The 15260-nt window shown below is 57.9% G+C and overlaps 1 protein-coding gene across 3 annotated transcripts in view; it reads left to right on the top strand.

Moving 5' to 3' along the window:
* The window catches only part of CACNA1I (calcium voltage-gated channel subunit alpha1 I), a 115821-nt gene that overhangs the window by 39969 nt on the left and 60592 nt on the right, over window positions 1-15260 (top strand). For 2 of the 3 annotated variants that reach the window (XM_058741228.1, XM_058741223.1), the window contains one exon: window positions 9107-9204. In XM_058741228.1, coding sequence (XP_058597211.1) covers window positions 9107-9204 — 98 coding nt within the window. Of the gene's footprint in view, window positions 1-8123; window positions 8226-9106; window positions 9205-15260 lie in introns of those variants that run through there. The other variant, XM_058741225.1, reaches the window with a different exon arrangement.

Below are 15260 nucleotides of genomic sequence, written 5' to 3'. Positions count from 1 at the left end.
TCGTGGCCGTCCTTCGCTGCGGGGGAAGCTAGGAAAATAGAAAACATCGCCGAATTTGGCTCAGGCAACCAAGAATTGTTCCCTGGGGCCGGGCAGGATTGGAAGAAGAGAGAAAGCACATTATGTGGGCAACTTTCAGAGCGTACCACATTCCTCCACTAGGGCCCGAGTTTCTTTGTTTGCTCTTGGCTCTGAAGTCAAATACCAACCCATGCAAGCTGTGCAGAGGCCTGTCCCCGCTAGCAGATCGGGCTGTGGTTATGGGTGTCAGAATGTCATCATTGTGGCTGTTTCCAGAAGCCTTTGGAGCTGGCCTCCCTCCTCCATGACTCTGTGCGCATCATCTGTGAGTCAGGGAAGCACTCCATGTGTCGGCAGGGCCGGGGCACATCTTTACATCCTGATTTATCCTGGGCTCTACAGGTCTGTCTGCTCCCAGCACTGGGTGCTCTGAGGGCAAGGCTGAGGCTGACTCATCATCGCGGAGTCCCCAGAGCTTGGCTCTGGGCCAGCGTGGAGGGGGAGTCTCCATGACATGTTTGTTTGGAATCTGTCGTGCCCAGGCACCGTGGAGCTGGGGGCGAGGGTATCCGGGGCCACTTTTGTGAAGCTGAACTGGCGTCGGGTGGGCGTGGATCTGAGAAGATTCCAGTGGGAACCTCGGGGTGGATGGTTTTCTTATTTGCTTGTGGAGTAGAGTGGATGAGAGCTATGATAACCACGCAGGTTCGTTTCCATGGAAACAGGATGCTACATGCTATGAGGGGTGAGGGGTAGAGAGATTCTCTGGCTACAGCCTGACAAGCCAGACGCCAGTCAGTCATGAATCAGGAAGGGTTCTGTCAGTTATATGGGGCAGGAACCTGCCGATCCTGGTTTAAGGGAGTTTATCATTTCCTTTACTCAAAGCCCAGGGGTCTCTGGCTTCAGGGCCCATTTGATCCAGAATCCTGGAAGATGTCACTAGACAGTGTGTCCTCCCATCCTACAGCTCTGCTCGTTATTCTGTGCCGACATATATCCCGGCAGCCTTCCTCCCGGGTTGCGGGTGGCAGAGGTCAGCCCAGGGCTCACAGCCTACTCTCTTGGGAGTCACTGGAAAGACCCCTGCCCTTTCACAGCCACTCCCCGACAGTGCGGAACGTAGCTTCCTTGGCTTGGAGTGGCTGGCGTGGGTCATGTGCTCATCCCTGAACCAATCACTGCGGCCCGATTGGCCAGTGCTCTGATTGGCCAGGCCTAGGTCCGGGCGTACCCCTGGCGTGAGTGCGAGTGCAGGGTCTTCCGTGGCGTGTGGCCTGAGGTTGGAGAGGTTAGATGTGCAAAATGCGGGGCCTGTTACCGCAAGAGCAGAGGAGAGCAGAGAAGGGAGAAGGGTAGGAGCAGAAATCGGCACTGGTCACTAATTTTCCAGAACTAATATTTACTGACGGTGCTGTGCTCTCTTACATCCTCACAATCCCGAGGAATTGATGATGGTGGTTAGGGGCGTGGTGGTGGTGGTGAACCCCCTGTTGCAGATATGGGCGTGGAGGTTCAGAGAGATCAGCAGCCTGTCCCACGTCACACAGCTTACATGGGCCCGATGCTACATGCTATGTAGCTCACCTATGTGCTCACCTACGGCCGGCCCCAGAACCCATGCTGACTCACCGCATGAGGGGCTTTACCTTTTCAGAGGCCAGAATATTCCAGTTGGTCCGCCCCTGGGGACCTGGACGACGTCACCAGCCCTCAGAGGGCCACCGGGTGAGTCCTCTGAGAGGGACATGTACCCCCCAAACTCTGGTAGAGCCCAGTGTCTCTTCCCAGCAGCCACCTGTCCACCTGTCACGGTGCCCAGACCGGTGTAGCTGTGCTAAATTTCATGAAGCAGACGTCATGAGGCGTATTTGGGACCTATACTTAAACGTGATGTGTTATTGTTTATCTGAAGTTCAAATCAACTGAGAATCCTGTGTTTATCTGACACCTCCACCCAGAGATAAAGTCACTGGAGTGTTGCCACCTGAGTGGAGCCTTGTCAACCGAAGACCTGGGGTCTCCTGCTGCTGCAGTCCCCAGAGTTGCCCTGAATCCCACCCTCCTGGGGTGTCTCTGCAGCCTTTCCTCTGACTTTGTGGCCCCAGATCTTTCCTTTGTTCTGAACTCGGCCCGAGTTGGTTTCAGAGCATCGGTTTCTTTAACAGTCAAATGGGCTTAATAACCCCTGCCCTTCTGGTTCCATAGGATGTGTGTGAGGATTTATGGGTGACGGTGACCCATAAATCAGAAAGTGCTGGTCAAGGTCAGGGGCTAATGTTATCGCTCCTCAATTCCCTCTTTCCAGTATCTCCTCCCTCCCTGCCTCCGCTGAACACCTACTATGTGCTAGGTGGTGGGGTTGTGGCGTAGGCTGGCCGTCGAGTTACCCACTAGTACAAGCCTGAATCATCACAGAGCTGCCTCCTGACAGATGAGCTGCCATTTCCAGCATCTCAGTTTCCTTCCCATTAGCTACATCCTAAATTACATTTTAAGAAAGCCCCCGTGGGTCCCTTGCGAAGATTGAGGAAACACCCTATTTTTATCAGCGGCACACAGAAACCATCTTCTGGGAGGGGTTATTTCCTGGAAAGACGTTACGTCTCAGTCATTTTATGTTGCTTCTTGTCAGCTCCAAGCCTTTTTTTTTTTTTTTTTTCTTTTTTCTGATCTTGTCCCTCAAGTTATTCGTTTGACAAGCTGGTATAGAGAGCCTGCCTCTAAGCCGGGCCCCGGGCTGGACACTGGGGACGCAGCTGGGACTCCGATCCAGCCCCTGCCCCGAGGAACAGGGACACGTCAGAGCACACCTCAGAGCCAGAGGTGCCCTGACCGAGGCACGGTGGGATACAAGGCGGGCGAGCCCAATTCTGCCCAGGGGTGGGATCTGGAAGGCACGGGAGGGTGCACCGGGTAGGAAGACTGGCAAACGCCTGGCAAGAGCAATGTTGCACTCTGGGAACACGCGATGTTCGGGTGTTCCTGGAATGCGGGCCACGTGGCGGACGGCGCTGGGGTCCTGCCGGAGCTTCCGGAGGCCCGTGCTGCCCGGGCTTTCTCAGGCAGGCGGTGGGATTCAGGGGGTGCGGTTTGAGTAGGCACATGTGATTCGTGGGCAAGCGCGAGCTGAGGCAGCACAGGAGGCTGTGATATGATGGCGACTGAGTCTTCTTTGACTCCTACGTGGGCCAGGCCCTGTTCTCAGCACCGAATCCGCGTAGGAACCCATTTCCTGCTCCTCACGGCCCTGGGAGGTCGGTTCACTGACTTGCCCAGGGTCGCACGGTATGCTAGCGGCAGAGCTGGGGACGGGATCCAGGCTCCGCGCTTTAACCACTGGGTAAGCCTGCCCGCAGGGATGCTGGTCCTATTCCATGTCCTGCCATGTGCGTTGGGCTCACCGGCCCGCCTGACCAGCTGAGGAGGGTGTCGGGAGCCAGAAGGCGGCTGGCCTGATGCCTGGTGAGCCGGAGGGTAGGCTGGGCAGGCTGGGCAGGGCTTCCGGATCCCCTGCCCTCTGGCTGTGTGAGCTGGGTTCTTTGGGAGCCTCAGCTGATGGGCCATAATGGGCCGCAATCCCCCCCACGAGAAGGTATGCAAAGTGCTCGACACGTGTGAATGCTGCTGAGGAAAACCTTGTCAATCAGCCAGGACGCTGAGTTACCAGTGACAGAAACCCAGGGCAAACGGGGCCCAAGCCCCAAAGGGAGTGTATTGGCTGACAGAACCGGAAAAAGCAGAGGGCAGATCTGGGATTCAGATAGAGAGAGTGCTCGAACCATATGGTCAGGATCCTGCCTCTCTCCAGCTCTGGACTCAGCCGCCTTTTGTGTTGGTAGAATTCTGAGGCCACCACGGAGGCAAGACGGCCGTTAGCGCCTTAGGGTTTCCAGGCGGCGGCTTAGCCAAGGAGAGCCCTCTTCCCTATAGTCCCAGCTCAAGGGCTGGCCCGCCGCCCATCGCCCACCTGGGGTCACATGCCCATCCCGAACTGATCACAGTGGCTGGGGGCGGGGCGGGGGGGAGAGGGAGATCCTGTGCAGTGGATGACCAGGCCCGGGGCTCTGGGCCTCTCTTGGGAGGCAGGGGATCTGGGAGTGGGAGAGGGAGGGGGCCTCAGCAGGAATAAGTAGGGATGTGCCCTGCAGAGCGGATGTCGGCTCTCCCAGCCCGCTCTGGCATGGCCACCCCTGAGCCCCTCTCCTCAAGGACAGCCCCGGAACTGGGTTCAGCTACTCCCCTCCTGGGGTGACGTCAGGACAAAAGTGTTCTCTTTAAAGCTAAATTACTTACCTAATTAGGCGCTTGGGAGCTGGCAGGAGGTAGTGGGGGTTTTTGTTGATTTTTTTTTTTTTTTTAGACTTTTAGCACCGAAGCTGCGTGATAAAGTAACTGTGTAATTAGGAATTAATTTCTCACTCTCGTAAGTGATGTCTTACTTGGGGGCCCGGAGGAAGTCAGCCCAATGGTTATTCACCCATAGAGCGACCCCTCTTCACCTTCTTTTTTGGAGGGGGGTGTCTCCCACAGCTGTCATCCAGGGTGGGAGGCGGTAGCTTCTTCTGTCACGGGTGGTGCTCATGCTAAGTAGATCCCTGAGTGCCTACTGGGTGCTGTGTGGGGCTGGTGCGGGGGTGCGTCTGAGGGGGGGGTGCGTGGCCAGCATTCAACCGGTCTGTGGGAATGCTGCAGTGCCCCTCCCCCGCCTCCCTGCTGTCCCTGGTCCCGTTCTGAGGCCCGCTCCACAGTCTCTCAGGGGGTCCCGATTGTGCCCCCATTCTCCACAGCAGTAGCCGGCTCACCCACAGCCCCTCATTGGCTTTTCTCAGTTTCCACTCCCTCGACACACTCCCCGGGATCACCTCCTGCGTTCTTGGCTCAGGATCTGCTTCCGGGGAACCCATGTTAGACAGGAGATGTGAACAGACCGTGGAGTAAGCCGGAGCAGACGGGGTGAATTCAGCCTTTGGCGCAGGGAAGGGCTGAGCAGAGGCTCCATGGAGGAGACGGTCTTGAGGGGAGGCTGAGAGCAAGGGGAAGGGGCACCGAGCAAAGGAAAGGGGGGCAAGAAGGGCGTGTGTTTGGGGAGCTTGATAGGCCGCAGATGTGCAGAGGAGGAGCAGGGGTTGGGGGAGGGGAAGGCCAGACCGGAGGGCCTTGTAGGCCATGGTCAGGGGCTTAGACTTGGTTCTGATGGCAGCAGGGAGCCATGGAGGATTTAAGTTGGGGAGGGACACGGCTAGGTTTGAGTTTTAGGAAGTTTTGGCTGACTGAAGAAGGAGTGTGGGAGGAAGAAGCTGGAGACAGAACAGTCAGGAGGCTGCTCAAGCTGTCAGGAGAAAGGGCTGGTGATGGGACTGGGGCAGGGGTCAGGGAGCTGTGAGCAGACTGTCCCGAGTTGGGGCACAGTGTTACTGTCAGGACAGCACAGTTCCCAGGGCATAGAATTAAACCCACAGTTCTACCCTTGCAACTCTGCGCGTCTCTCCCCATCCTTGTCCGGTGTCCCCCTTTCTATCCTCTTTCTCTCAAAGAAGAATGAGAACTATTAGATTCTTCACTGTGCACCTACTGTGTGTTCTTTATCACTGAATGCATTTATACCCTGTCTTGTTTCCCAGACGGGGGATACAGGTGCAATATTACACCCCCCAAGTAGATATATAGAAGAGAGAGTTAGAATCTCAGAGAAATGTTTAGGCAACTGGATTTCCCGGAAGGATCCACTGTACCAAGATCTCTCCTGCTGCCAAGGACTCAGTAACTCGTCACCTTTCCCCTTTCGACTTGACTGCCAGGAAGCTCAGAGCTACGATCCTAACACTAAATTCTCTAAGAAATTTCTCATGGGAGCTTTTCAGTGGAGACCCTGAGGGCTGCAAGTTGAGGTCTCCGGGGAGTTTTTGCAGTAGGCTGCAGAAGGTGTGGTGTGTTCCCACGCTGAAGGCCTGGAGGGTCAGGTCGGGTCAGGGGCGAAGGGGAGGGGCTGAGCCTGCCAGGCAGTGGCTGCTTCAGTCCACCTCAGAGATGGGCGTGAGTCTCATCAGCTTCCCACGAACGGGTTGGCATCGGAGAGGTGCTCAGACCCTAAAGCTTCTGACTCTGGGTAATCGCGGGCCTTGGAAACACTCAGTTACATCCTGTGCCTCGCTTGCAACCCAGGGGCCAGTCCCCTCCTTGTTTTAGAGAAACGTAAAGGGGAGGCGAATCTGATTTCTCACCGTGGGGTTTATTCATCTGTATCTGTAGATATTTCCCATCCTCGCCCTGGCCTGTCGCCTGTCCCCTGTCGGGGGTGGGGGGTGGGGGGCAGGCCACGGTGGGCCTGCCTCACTTAATTAAGAGCCAGTAGTTCCAGTCTGTGGAGCATAGGTTCTGCCTGGGGGGACACAGAACCAGGGCAGCGGGGCAAGGTGTGGAATCCTGGTCCAGGGGAGGGTGAGGCAGGGTGCGGTGGGATCCAAGTAACGGGGGGCTCGAACGGGTTAACGCAGGTGAGGAACGAGAACTGCCTGGCAAGCGGTAGGCCCTCAAAAACCATGTGTTTTCTTTGTCTAGCCACCCCTCTATGAGGCATGTATTTATTTTTATTGCGAGACTTCATGGGGATGGGGACAAATCCTGGGCTGTCACCTGCCAGAGCTCAGCAGGTGTGCCCTGGGGCTCCCAAAACAAAGGATCCCGAGGGGGCTCAATCTGGCAGAGGCTGGGATCCCCCACCCCAGCACACCCCAGCAAAGCATAAACTGAGCTCTGGGGGTCTCGCTCTCCCCAGGGCCTGGTGCTGCCCCCCTTGGCAGGATGGAGGGAGCCAGGGCGGAAGGAAGAGGGCTGGTGGTGGTGGGGCACGGGGCGGGGGGATGGGGGGGCTGGCTGGAGCTGGGCGGCGGGGGGGGGGGGCTCTCCTAGGCCTGGGGTGTGAGGGTGCGTGTGCGCCCGTGCCAGTGTGAGCGTGTGTTTGTGTGCTGTGTGTGCCGCCCCCACGGTGCCTCCATCACACGCGTCTCCCTGGCTGCCTGGAGAGCTCTTTCTACAAAATATGAAAATGACAGTTGGCTCACCCACGCACGGAATCCTCTTGCAGCTCCGCTCCCTCGGCCTCCTTCTCACATCACCCTCTCTCCTCATCCACTGCCCCTGGGCCACCCTCAACCTGCGGCTCCCTCTCTGCCAGGCTGTCGCTCCTGGCACCCCTCTTTCCTCCCCCTCCTCCTCCTCCCCCCTCCTCCCCCTCCTCCTCCCACTGCTGCCTCTTCGCCTCCCCCTCCTCCCCTCCTCCCCCTCCTCCTCCCTTCCTTGGGGACCCCAGGTCATCTCCAGTTCTAGTTCTCTGTCACTTTTTTGTCACGCCCCTCTCTCCAAAACTGGGCTCTGGCGGGAGTGTGTGTGGATCAGGGTGTCCGAGGAGTGAGTGTGTGTGTGTGTGTGTGTGTGTGTGCGCCGACGGTTGTGTGCAGGTGTGTGTGGCTCTGCGTGAGAGAGAGCCAGCATGGGAGCCAGAGCCTGTGCCCCAGAAAGCTGGGGGATGGATGGAGGCATTTCAGGCAAAGAAGCTTTCACTCAATTATTCTTCAAGCAGCGGGAGGGGGCGGCGGCTCCACAACAATTGGACAGGTTTGCACGGTGTGTAGGAAAAGGCTTCATTTCCTGCTGACGGCAGTGACAGGTGGAGCCGGCCGCAGTGCTGGAGCCCCGGGGTGGATGATGGAGGGGGGAGGGGGGACGGGGAGGAAGGGTCTGGTGAGCCGGACACCCAGGGTCAGGCCGAGGCCGTAGGCCCCAGAAGCCTGTCTTTCAGTGGAGAAAAGTGGGGGCAGGTAGCAACTGAGCGGGTAGGATCCGGTGGAAGCCAGGAGACCACAGAGGGGACCTCGGAGATCTGCCTTCTGTGGAGATCTGGGAAGACTTCCTGGAGGAGGCCGACTGTCTCTTAGGAGCTTCAGGGCTGGTCGAGTGTAGAGAGGGAGGGCGGGGCCGTCTGATGAGGTCCTGAAGGAGAGAACTCAGGCAGTGGCCAGGGCCCTGGTGTCATCCTTGCTGCCTTTGAGTCTCTCCCTGGCGCGAGTGGGTACTCCTGAGGGTTGGGGCCAGGTCTTGTGAGTCACTTGTGTCTGTAGTGCCTAGACTGGCTTGGTTCATCGTGGACTCGGGTGTGGAAAAACTTCCAGGACTCCAGGGGCATCTGCCCGGAACCCTGAAGCGTGAGTAAGGTTTCGGTGGACAGAGAGGTGAGAGGTAGCGTTCCAGGCAGAAGGGACGATGGGTGCCAAGGTCTGGAGTGGGGCACGCAGTGAGCCTTGAAGCTGGAGCCTGGATGCCTTGCGGGGAGCGTGCCCAGGAGAGAGTGAACTTTCCCTGCAAGCGAAGTACAGCGTGCCTGTCACATCCCAGGAGATGTGGCCTGTGACACCTGGCCTGGTGTGAGCCCGCAGTTGGGCTCAGAGGCCAGGAGAACAGAGAGGGAGGGGGGCAGGTGTGGCCTGAGCCTGGCTTGAGCCTCTGCCCAGATGCTGGGTGACGTGGGACCTGTGACGTCACCTCTCTCCAGCTCCTCTCCTCATCTGTAAATCTGGGCATCTGACCCAGGCTTGCCGGGGGCCTGGGGGCCAGGGGAGATATAAAGCAAGATATAAGCTCTAGGCCTCTGCCCACAGTGAGGGTTTCCGGTCACCACCTGGGGTCAGCCGGGGGTCTCCCAGCTCCTTGGTTCTCCTCTGCTGACCTTCCTTGTTTCAGATTAGAGGCTGCTGGGAAAGCAGGGGCAAGAGGCACCTGGCACAGGGCTGGGCCCTCAGTGGGGACCCAAGTTCTCTGCTCTTCCATTCACTCCGCCCTCCACTGCATCCACGGCACCCCCAGGACAGTCAGAGGCAGAGACAGCCAGTTCCACTTAGGAGGAGACTGTCCAGGCCACACAGCTGACTGGGGCATAGCCAGGATTCTGAGCCCTTTCCTTATGTCTCCCTTCCAGGCAGCTGTGGGCACGGGTGGGTGTGCGTGGGTGGCTAGATGGCCGTGGAATAGTCCATGGCCCTGAGTGTCCCTCCTGCTCCATCCCTCACTCTCCCCCCTTTCTCTGCAGGATGGTCGAGTACTCTCTGGACCTCCAGAACATCAACCTGTCGGCCATCCGCACCGTGCGTGTCCTGAGGCCCCTCAAAGCCATCAACCGTGTGCCCAGTGAGTTGGTCCCCCCTCCCCGCTCCCCGCCAGCCACTCCTGCACTAAGAAAAGACTTCCGGTGCTGTGCTGGGTACAGGGGTCGTCCTTCAGCGACTGGACAGATGTGGGTCCTCCTCCCACCAGGCTCATGGGCCAGTATTTGGGCCTGAAGATGCTGGAGAGTGGTCCTGACACCTCTGAGGCCCAAAAGAACTCAGATTGCAGCATTCTGGGGAGTCTGGCTTTTTAGGGACAAGGTTCCTCGTGGGGGGGGGGGTGGCTATCAAGGTGGACACATGTGTGAAAAGAAGCTGCTTAGTTTGAGAGTATCGGGCAGCATTTCAGTGGGGAGGGGATCCCAGCTCGTGCTGACTTAGAACTCAAGCTCCATCACCCCCCACCGCGTGTCTGCCGACCCACGCGAGGACCCAGCCCTCCGTCCATCTGTCCGCCTGCCTAGTGCCAGAAGGTTATGTTATAACAACAAGCCCCGACATCTGCCCAGATTCATAGTTTTCAAAGCTTTTCATCTCCATGATTTCTCTTGAGCCTTATAATCTCTCTGTGAAGGAGGCGGGCCATTCACAGGAAAACAGAGGTAAAGAGACCAAGACTTGGAGACACGAGGTAACTTGCTCAAGAGGCCTCCTGACTCCCTGAACTGTGTTCTTTCCACTACCCTGAGTTAGGAATAGGACGGGGGATGGGGAAGGAGAGGGGGAGGGGAGTACTTGGCCTACATGGGGTTTCAGCCGTCAGGGAAGGACAGGGACTTTTATGAGACCTGCCTACCTCCTGTGTGGTATTTGACATACGGATGCCTAACTCAGAGCCTCTCAACTCGCCGTGTAAGGCTCAGAGCGACTTGCATGGTGTCACCGCAATTCAGTGGCAGGACAGGGTTCTGCATGGAGTTCTGTCTGTCCTGAGCCCAACTCTTTCCTTGGTTCTATCCGAACGCTTGCTTCTCTTCCTTGTCTGAGCCTCAGTTTCCCCATCTGCAGAAGAGGGGAGGGCCCCTGGCACCTCTTCCTCCTCCACGGTCAGAGTGGTCCTTACTCCCCCAATTCTCAACCCTGGGGCCTTGGGGCTTTGTCACCTGCCCTATCCAGCCAACCTCTCCCCAGACAGGCTGGGGCTGGCCTGATTGTCGGCAGGCCTGGTAGCGCAGGGGAGGCCATGCTCCAGGGTATTTGTGGAGCAAGGTGGCCAGGAGGGTGGCCAGACTATGGCTTCGTTCTGAGATGGGCAGGCCGGCTCCGGTTGGGCAAAGTCCGAAGGGGGCCTGGGGGCTCTTGGCGTCTCAAGGTCGCACATACAGGGTCATCTCCCCACACATATGTTGACCTGCTGGGAAATCCCAGGGGGCCCTGAGGGCTACCACAAAGGTCCTGAGGGAGGGGTTGGGAGGCAGGGGTGGGGGTAGGGGTGAGTGATGAGAACCAAAGCTATCGGCGACGGGGGGGAGGAGCGGTTCAGTGGTACCACGTCGGTCGCTTCCCACTGCCCTGGGAGACTCTTGGGGGCAGGGGAGGGACATCCAGCGAGGTCATCCTAGGCGCCAGCTTCTCTCAACCCCTTCCACCCCCACCAATCCTGCGAGGCTCCTAGTTCAAAACCATTTTTAGCCCATTTAGCAGATGAGGAAAATGAGGTCCAGAGAGGGCCGTGACCAGTCCAAGGTCACGCGGCAGGGAACTTGGAGCCCGAGTTTCTAACGGGCACACCTTCTGCAGTGTGTGTTCCTCTCCCTCATGTCCCACCCCCTTCTCCGAGGAAGCTGGCCGCAAGGCGGACTTCATTCACAGGGCGCCCGCAGCGACACCTGGTATGTTCGAGTCGCTCGGTAGATATGTATGAAGTGGACACACTGGGCGAGGGTGGGATCTGACGGCCCCGGAACAGCGATGTGACGGGACATTTGAGAAGAGAAGGTTTACGAGAGGAGGGGACAGGATGTGGGTCTCCAAGGGGGAGTTTCTGTACATCCGGGTGTGCGTGCACGTGGGTATGAGGGTCTCTGTGACCATAGGCAACCACGTGTGTGCACGTGTGTGTGCGCACGTGAGGTGGGTGGCGCCTGTGTCTCTCCCTGGGCCCCCTTCCTCCCTCTCTCACTGCCCCGGGTGAGGAGCTCATTAGGCGGCTCCTGGCTGTGGAGGTCACTTCCGGGTCCCCAGCACCAGCCTGCCTGGTTCTCTGGAGAAGGACGGCGATGGGCCCCTTGCTCCCGGAGACTCCAGTTTTGGAGGCTGCGTGGCCTGGAGCACCCAGAGAGGAGTTCGGCCTCTTCCCGTGGGGCCTCCTGCCTGCTAACAGGCGAGACTGGGAGGCCAGGGCCCCGTCGATGGGGAACTTGTTTCCTGCTCAGAGCTGACTGCGCCTCGCAGCTGGCAAAGAATGGCTCAGACCCCGGCGTGGGGGAGCGTTGGGGGCACAGACCCTCCGGGATCCAAACCATACCCGCTGCGTCCGCCCCCTCCCCCCACTTAGAAAGCACCCTGCGCTCCCCTGGGAAAGAGACCTTAGGATGAATTCACACTGATGAGGAATTTAATTAACAGGAGCCTCAGGCTGTTAGAGCGCGTTTGGGCTTCCTTTACAGGAGGGACAGCTTTGCCCTCTGCCCCGAGTCGCCAGCGAACGGGTGGCATGGGGAGGGTGGCACAGGTTCTTACAAGTGCCTTTTAGAGAGATTTGGTTGCTTGCCTCCTTTTTCTCTAGATGTTGCCCTGAAACATTCCAAGTCCTCCTGTTTGTCTTTAGAGTTTCTTCGTTCCCCGGGGGCGCCCTCTTTTCAACCATGGCCTGTGGCTTTCAGCTTGGCCACTAGGTGGCAGCCTAGGGAGTTGGCGCTAGTGAAATTATGGGCTATTAATTGCAAAACCGTGGAGAGCCGGGTGGCTACTTGCAATTTAAAAAGGACAGCAACGGCTGCAAAAGCCTCCGCATGATCCGCCAGGAGGACTTAGTTGGGTTGTCAGGGAATGCAAGTGCTGGTTGTTGGCCCTGCCGGGAGCCTGCTGTGTGACCTGGGAAGTCCCCCCCGTGTCTCTGGACCTCAGTTTCTCTACTCTTGCACAAAGCAAGAGGAGGGACTGGATTAATGTGTAGTTCTTGACTTTGCCCAGGACGGATGGGGCACCTGGGAGTCATGGTGCTCTTTACAAACCTTGTGAAATAGGTCCCTCCACCTGGCCCCACAGGTCTGCCTTTGATGGCTAAAGGGAAGCAGGGCATGGAGGAGAAGGTTGGGGAGGGAGGGAGGGAGGGAGAGAGGAAAGCACCAGATTGCGAGTCAGGAGGCTGGGTTCTGGTTCCTTGCTGTGGCCTTCATAAATCACTATCCTTTTCTGGGCCTTGGCAAGATGGGGCTGGATCTTCTCTAAAAGTGCGCCATCCGGGCAATCAGGCAACTCTAGGCCTCACTCCGGGCCTCACTCCTCACTCGGCCTGCACACCCCTTAGGCCTGCCCACCCCTTAAGCGTGTTGTGGTGCCTCCCAAAGCCCATTGGCCACGCCATGCCATTTAAATATGAATAGTGCCTTTTTTCTCCAGTAAGAAACCAGCCTAGTCACTGCTAGGCCCCGAGCCCACTGAGTCTGAGTTGCTGGCCCACATCTAGAGTCGACCAGCCTGCGCCTCAGCCCCGGCTGTGGAGAGGGGTGCGAGGGAGGCCAGGAGGCTTGTGGGAAGCTGCTGGGGACACTGAGCCTGGCCTGGGCCACTGCCCACCCTCAGAGCTCACCCAGCTCACAGTCCCGGGTTCAGCAGTAACCCACCCCTGTGCAGGGGCCTCTGGGCTGGGCCTGGGGTGGCGGTGATGCAGAGAGGCAGGAAATGTGCTCCCAGGGCAGGGCCCACAGACAGGGAGGCAAGGCCGGCAGAGCTATGGGGGGAGGCCACCGGCAGGTCCCAGCTGGGGGACCAGGAGCTGAAGCTCTGCTCCACACGCACAGGCCCAGGTTCTAGTCCCAGGCCTTCCACTTGCCCATTGTGGGGCCTTGGGCCCCCATGCTCCTCTCCAGGCCTCCATTTTCCAACAGTAAGATGGGGTTAATACCGATTTCTATACGGTTTTGTAAGAATGAAATGCCATCATGTGTGTAAAGAGCTTAGCATAGAACTTTGGGTGCAGTAAGTGGTCAGTAGGTGTTACTCTTGTGAGAAGGTACTAGAACACTGAGGACAGGGCGGGGGCATCAGGGCATCTTTGCGGAGGCTGATTTGGGGAGACAATCACCAAGCACACAGAGGGTTGGAGAGGGCATTTTTGGCAGACCGACCTGCACGTGCAGAAGGTGGAAATGTTGGGTGGGCAGGGGGCCGCATGTCAGGGGAAGGCAGGAGGGGAGCTTTCCACATCTTCTAGGGATTTACTAATAATGATAAATGGCTGAAATGGGCAAGTTCGCCACGGTGCTTTGCCTGGCTGGATCATCTTGTTTCGTAACAGCTCTAGGATGTTGGTGCCATTACGATGCCCACTTACAGATGTGGAAACCGAGACAGAGAGCGATTGAGTAAAGTGCCCAAGGCCACATAGCGGTGGGGGCAGGGGGGGTCTGAGGTCGGACTTGAACCTGTGTTCTCACGACCCCAGAGCTTTTTGCTCCTTTTTACAGCCTTCTCCTCCCTGTGACTTGTAGCGTCCCAGACAGCCACACCATCTACAGGGCATCAGGAAAGTCCCTGCCCACATCCAGGGTCAAAGCAGAAGTGATGCCCTCGGGGCCCTTTCTGAACACCTTCCGCTGTCAAGAGCACAGAGCTCCTGTGGCACTGGGCTCCGTGTGACCTGACGGGGACAAGTCTAGGCAGGAGGCAGGGGTGCAGGGCGGTTCATACAGAACATTCCTGCCAGTCTTCAAAGCTTGGTCCTGCATTAATTAGCTTCGGGACCTGGGGAAAGGTTCCTCTCTTGCTCCGGTCCCCTGTCTGCACAATGAGGATGCACGTAGCACCTCCACGTGAGTTAGTCTGCACCCCAGGAGTACAGCAGGTGCCCAGTGAACCGGCCCATCCCAGCTTCTCGCACAGAGGGAGGAGGGTCCCAGTGTTGGGGCTACAGATCACAGCATCCAGAGCAGTTAGACTAGGGTTTGCATCTGGGATCTTGGAGCAGTGGCTCCGCCTCTCAGGCCTCAGTTTCCCCACCCATAAAATGGGGTCCCAGCCCTCCCTTGCTAGACCAGGGCAGCAAAATGTCCGCACAACACTGGCTCCTGGTAAGGTACCCGTGCCGTATACTGATTGCGTGGGATCCTGGTGGGATTAATCTTGCTGAGAGTCATAGAGAATCTTAGACTCGTCAAGCCTCAGAATCCTAGACTCTTGGTTTCAGAGATCCTCAGAGCCCTGGTTTCAGAATGAGAGGCGTTCGAATGATCTGGTCTTACAGGCACGTTTTCAATTGCCCGTCAGGCCGAGGGGCCCTGAATTCACGGCTGGCACCGTGCCCCTCACCCCAGGCCTGCTCTGGCCCTTTCCACCCAGCTTCATGCCCGGCTGGGCTGTGGTTAGGCCAGCCATTCTGAGCATGGGTGAAGGAGGCCCCAGGATTTCTTCTTGGATTCTGCCTTGCGGGGCATCTGTCGGAAAGGAAGCTGGGAGACTCACTTTGAAACAGAGTTTGCATGAAAATCTGGGCAGTTTCGCTTGAAGTGTGTGTTTCCTTGGGTCTTGGGGGCAGCTGGAGGAGGCTTCCACCCCAGGCCACACCTTGGACTTCAGGGCTGTCTGCCCTTGGTGCCCACAGGGGCTCCCAAGCCACCCTGCAGAGAAAGGCCTGGCAGCCCCCAGGGGGAAGGTAGGGAGGGGAGGAGTGGGGGAGAGAGGAGGGGAGATGGGTGCAGGGCCTGATTTCCCCAGGGCTGCTGCCTTCTTGGAAGAGAAGGAGGTAGGTGGGAAAACATGAGGCCAGAACACCTAGTGAGACCCTGACTTGGGAACAGGAAGAGACGCCAGGTGTGTGAATGGGGAAATGCTAGGGGGGTGGGGGCAGGGTGAGAGCTGTTCTGCCCCTCCCCTGCAATCAAGTTCAAGTTCTACTCTACAAATCAGGAGGGAGCA

This window comes from Neofelis nebulosa, chromosome 8 (assembly GCF_028018385.1).
Source record: "Neofelis nebulosa isolate mNeoNeb1 chromosome 8, mNeoNeb1.pri, whole genome shotgun sequence".
NCBI lineage: Eukaryota > Metazoa > Chordata > Mammalia > Carnivora > Felidae > Neofelis > Neofelis nebulosa.
This window is presented reverse-complemented; position numbering and strand designations above follow the sequence as displayed.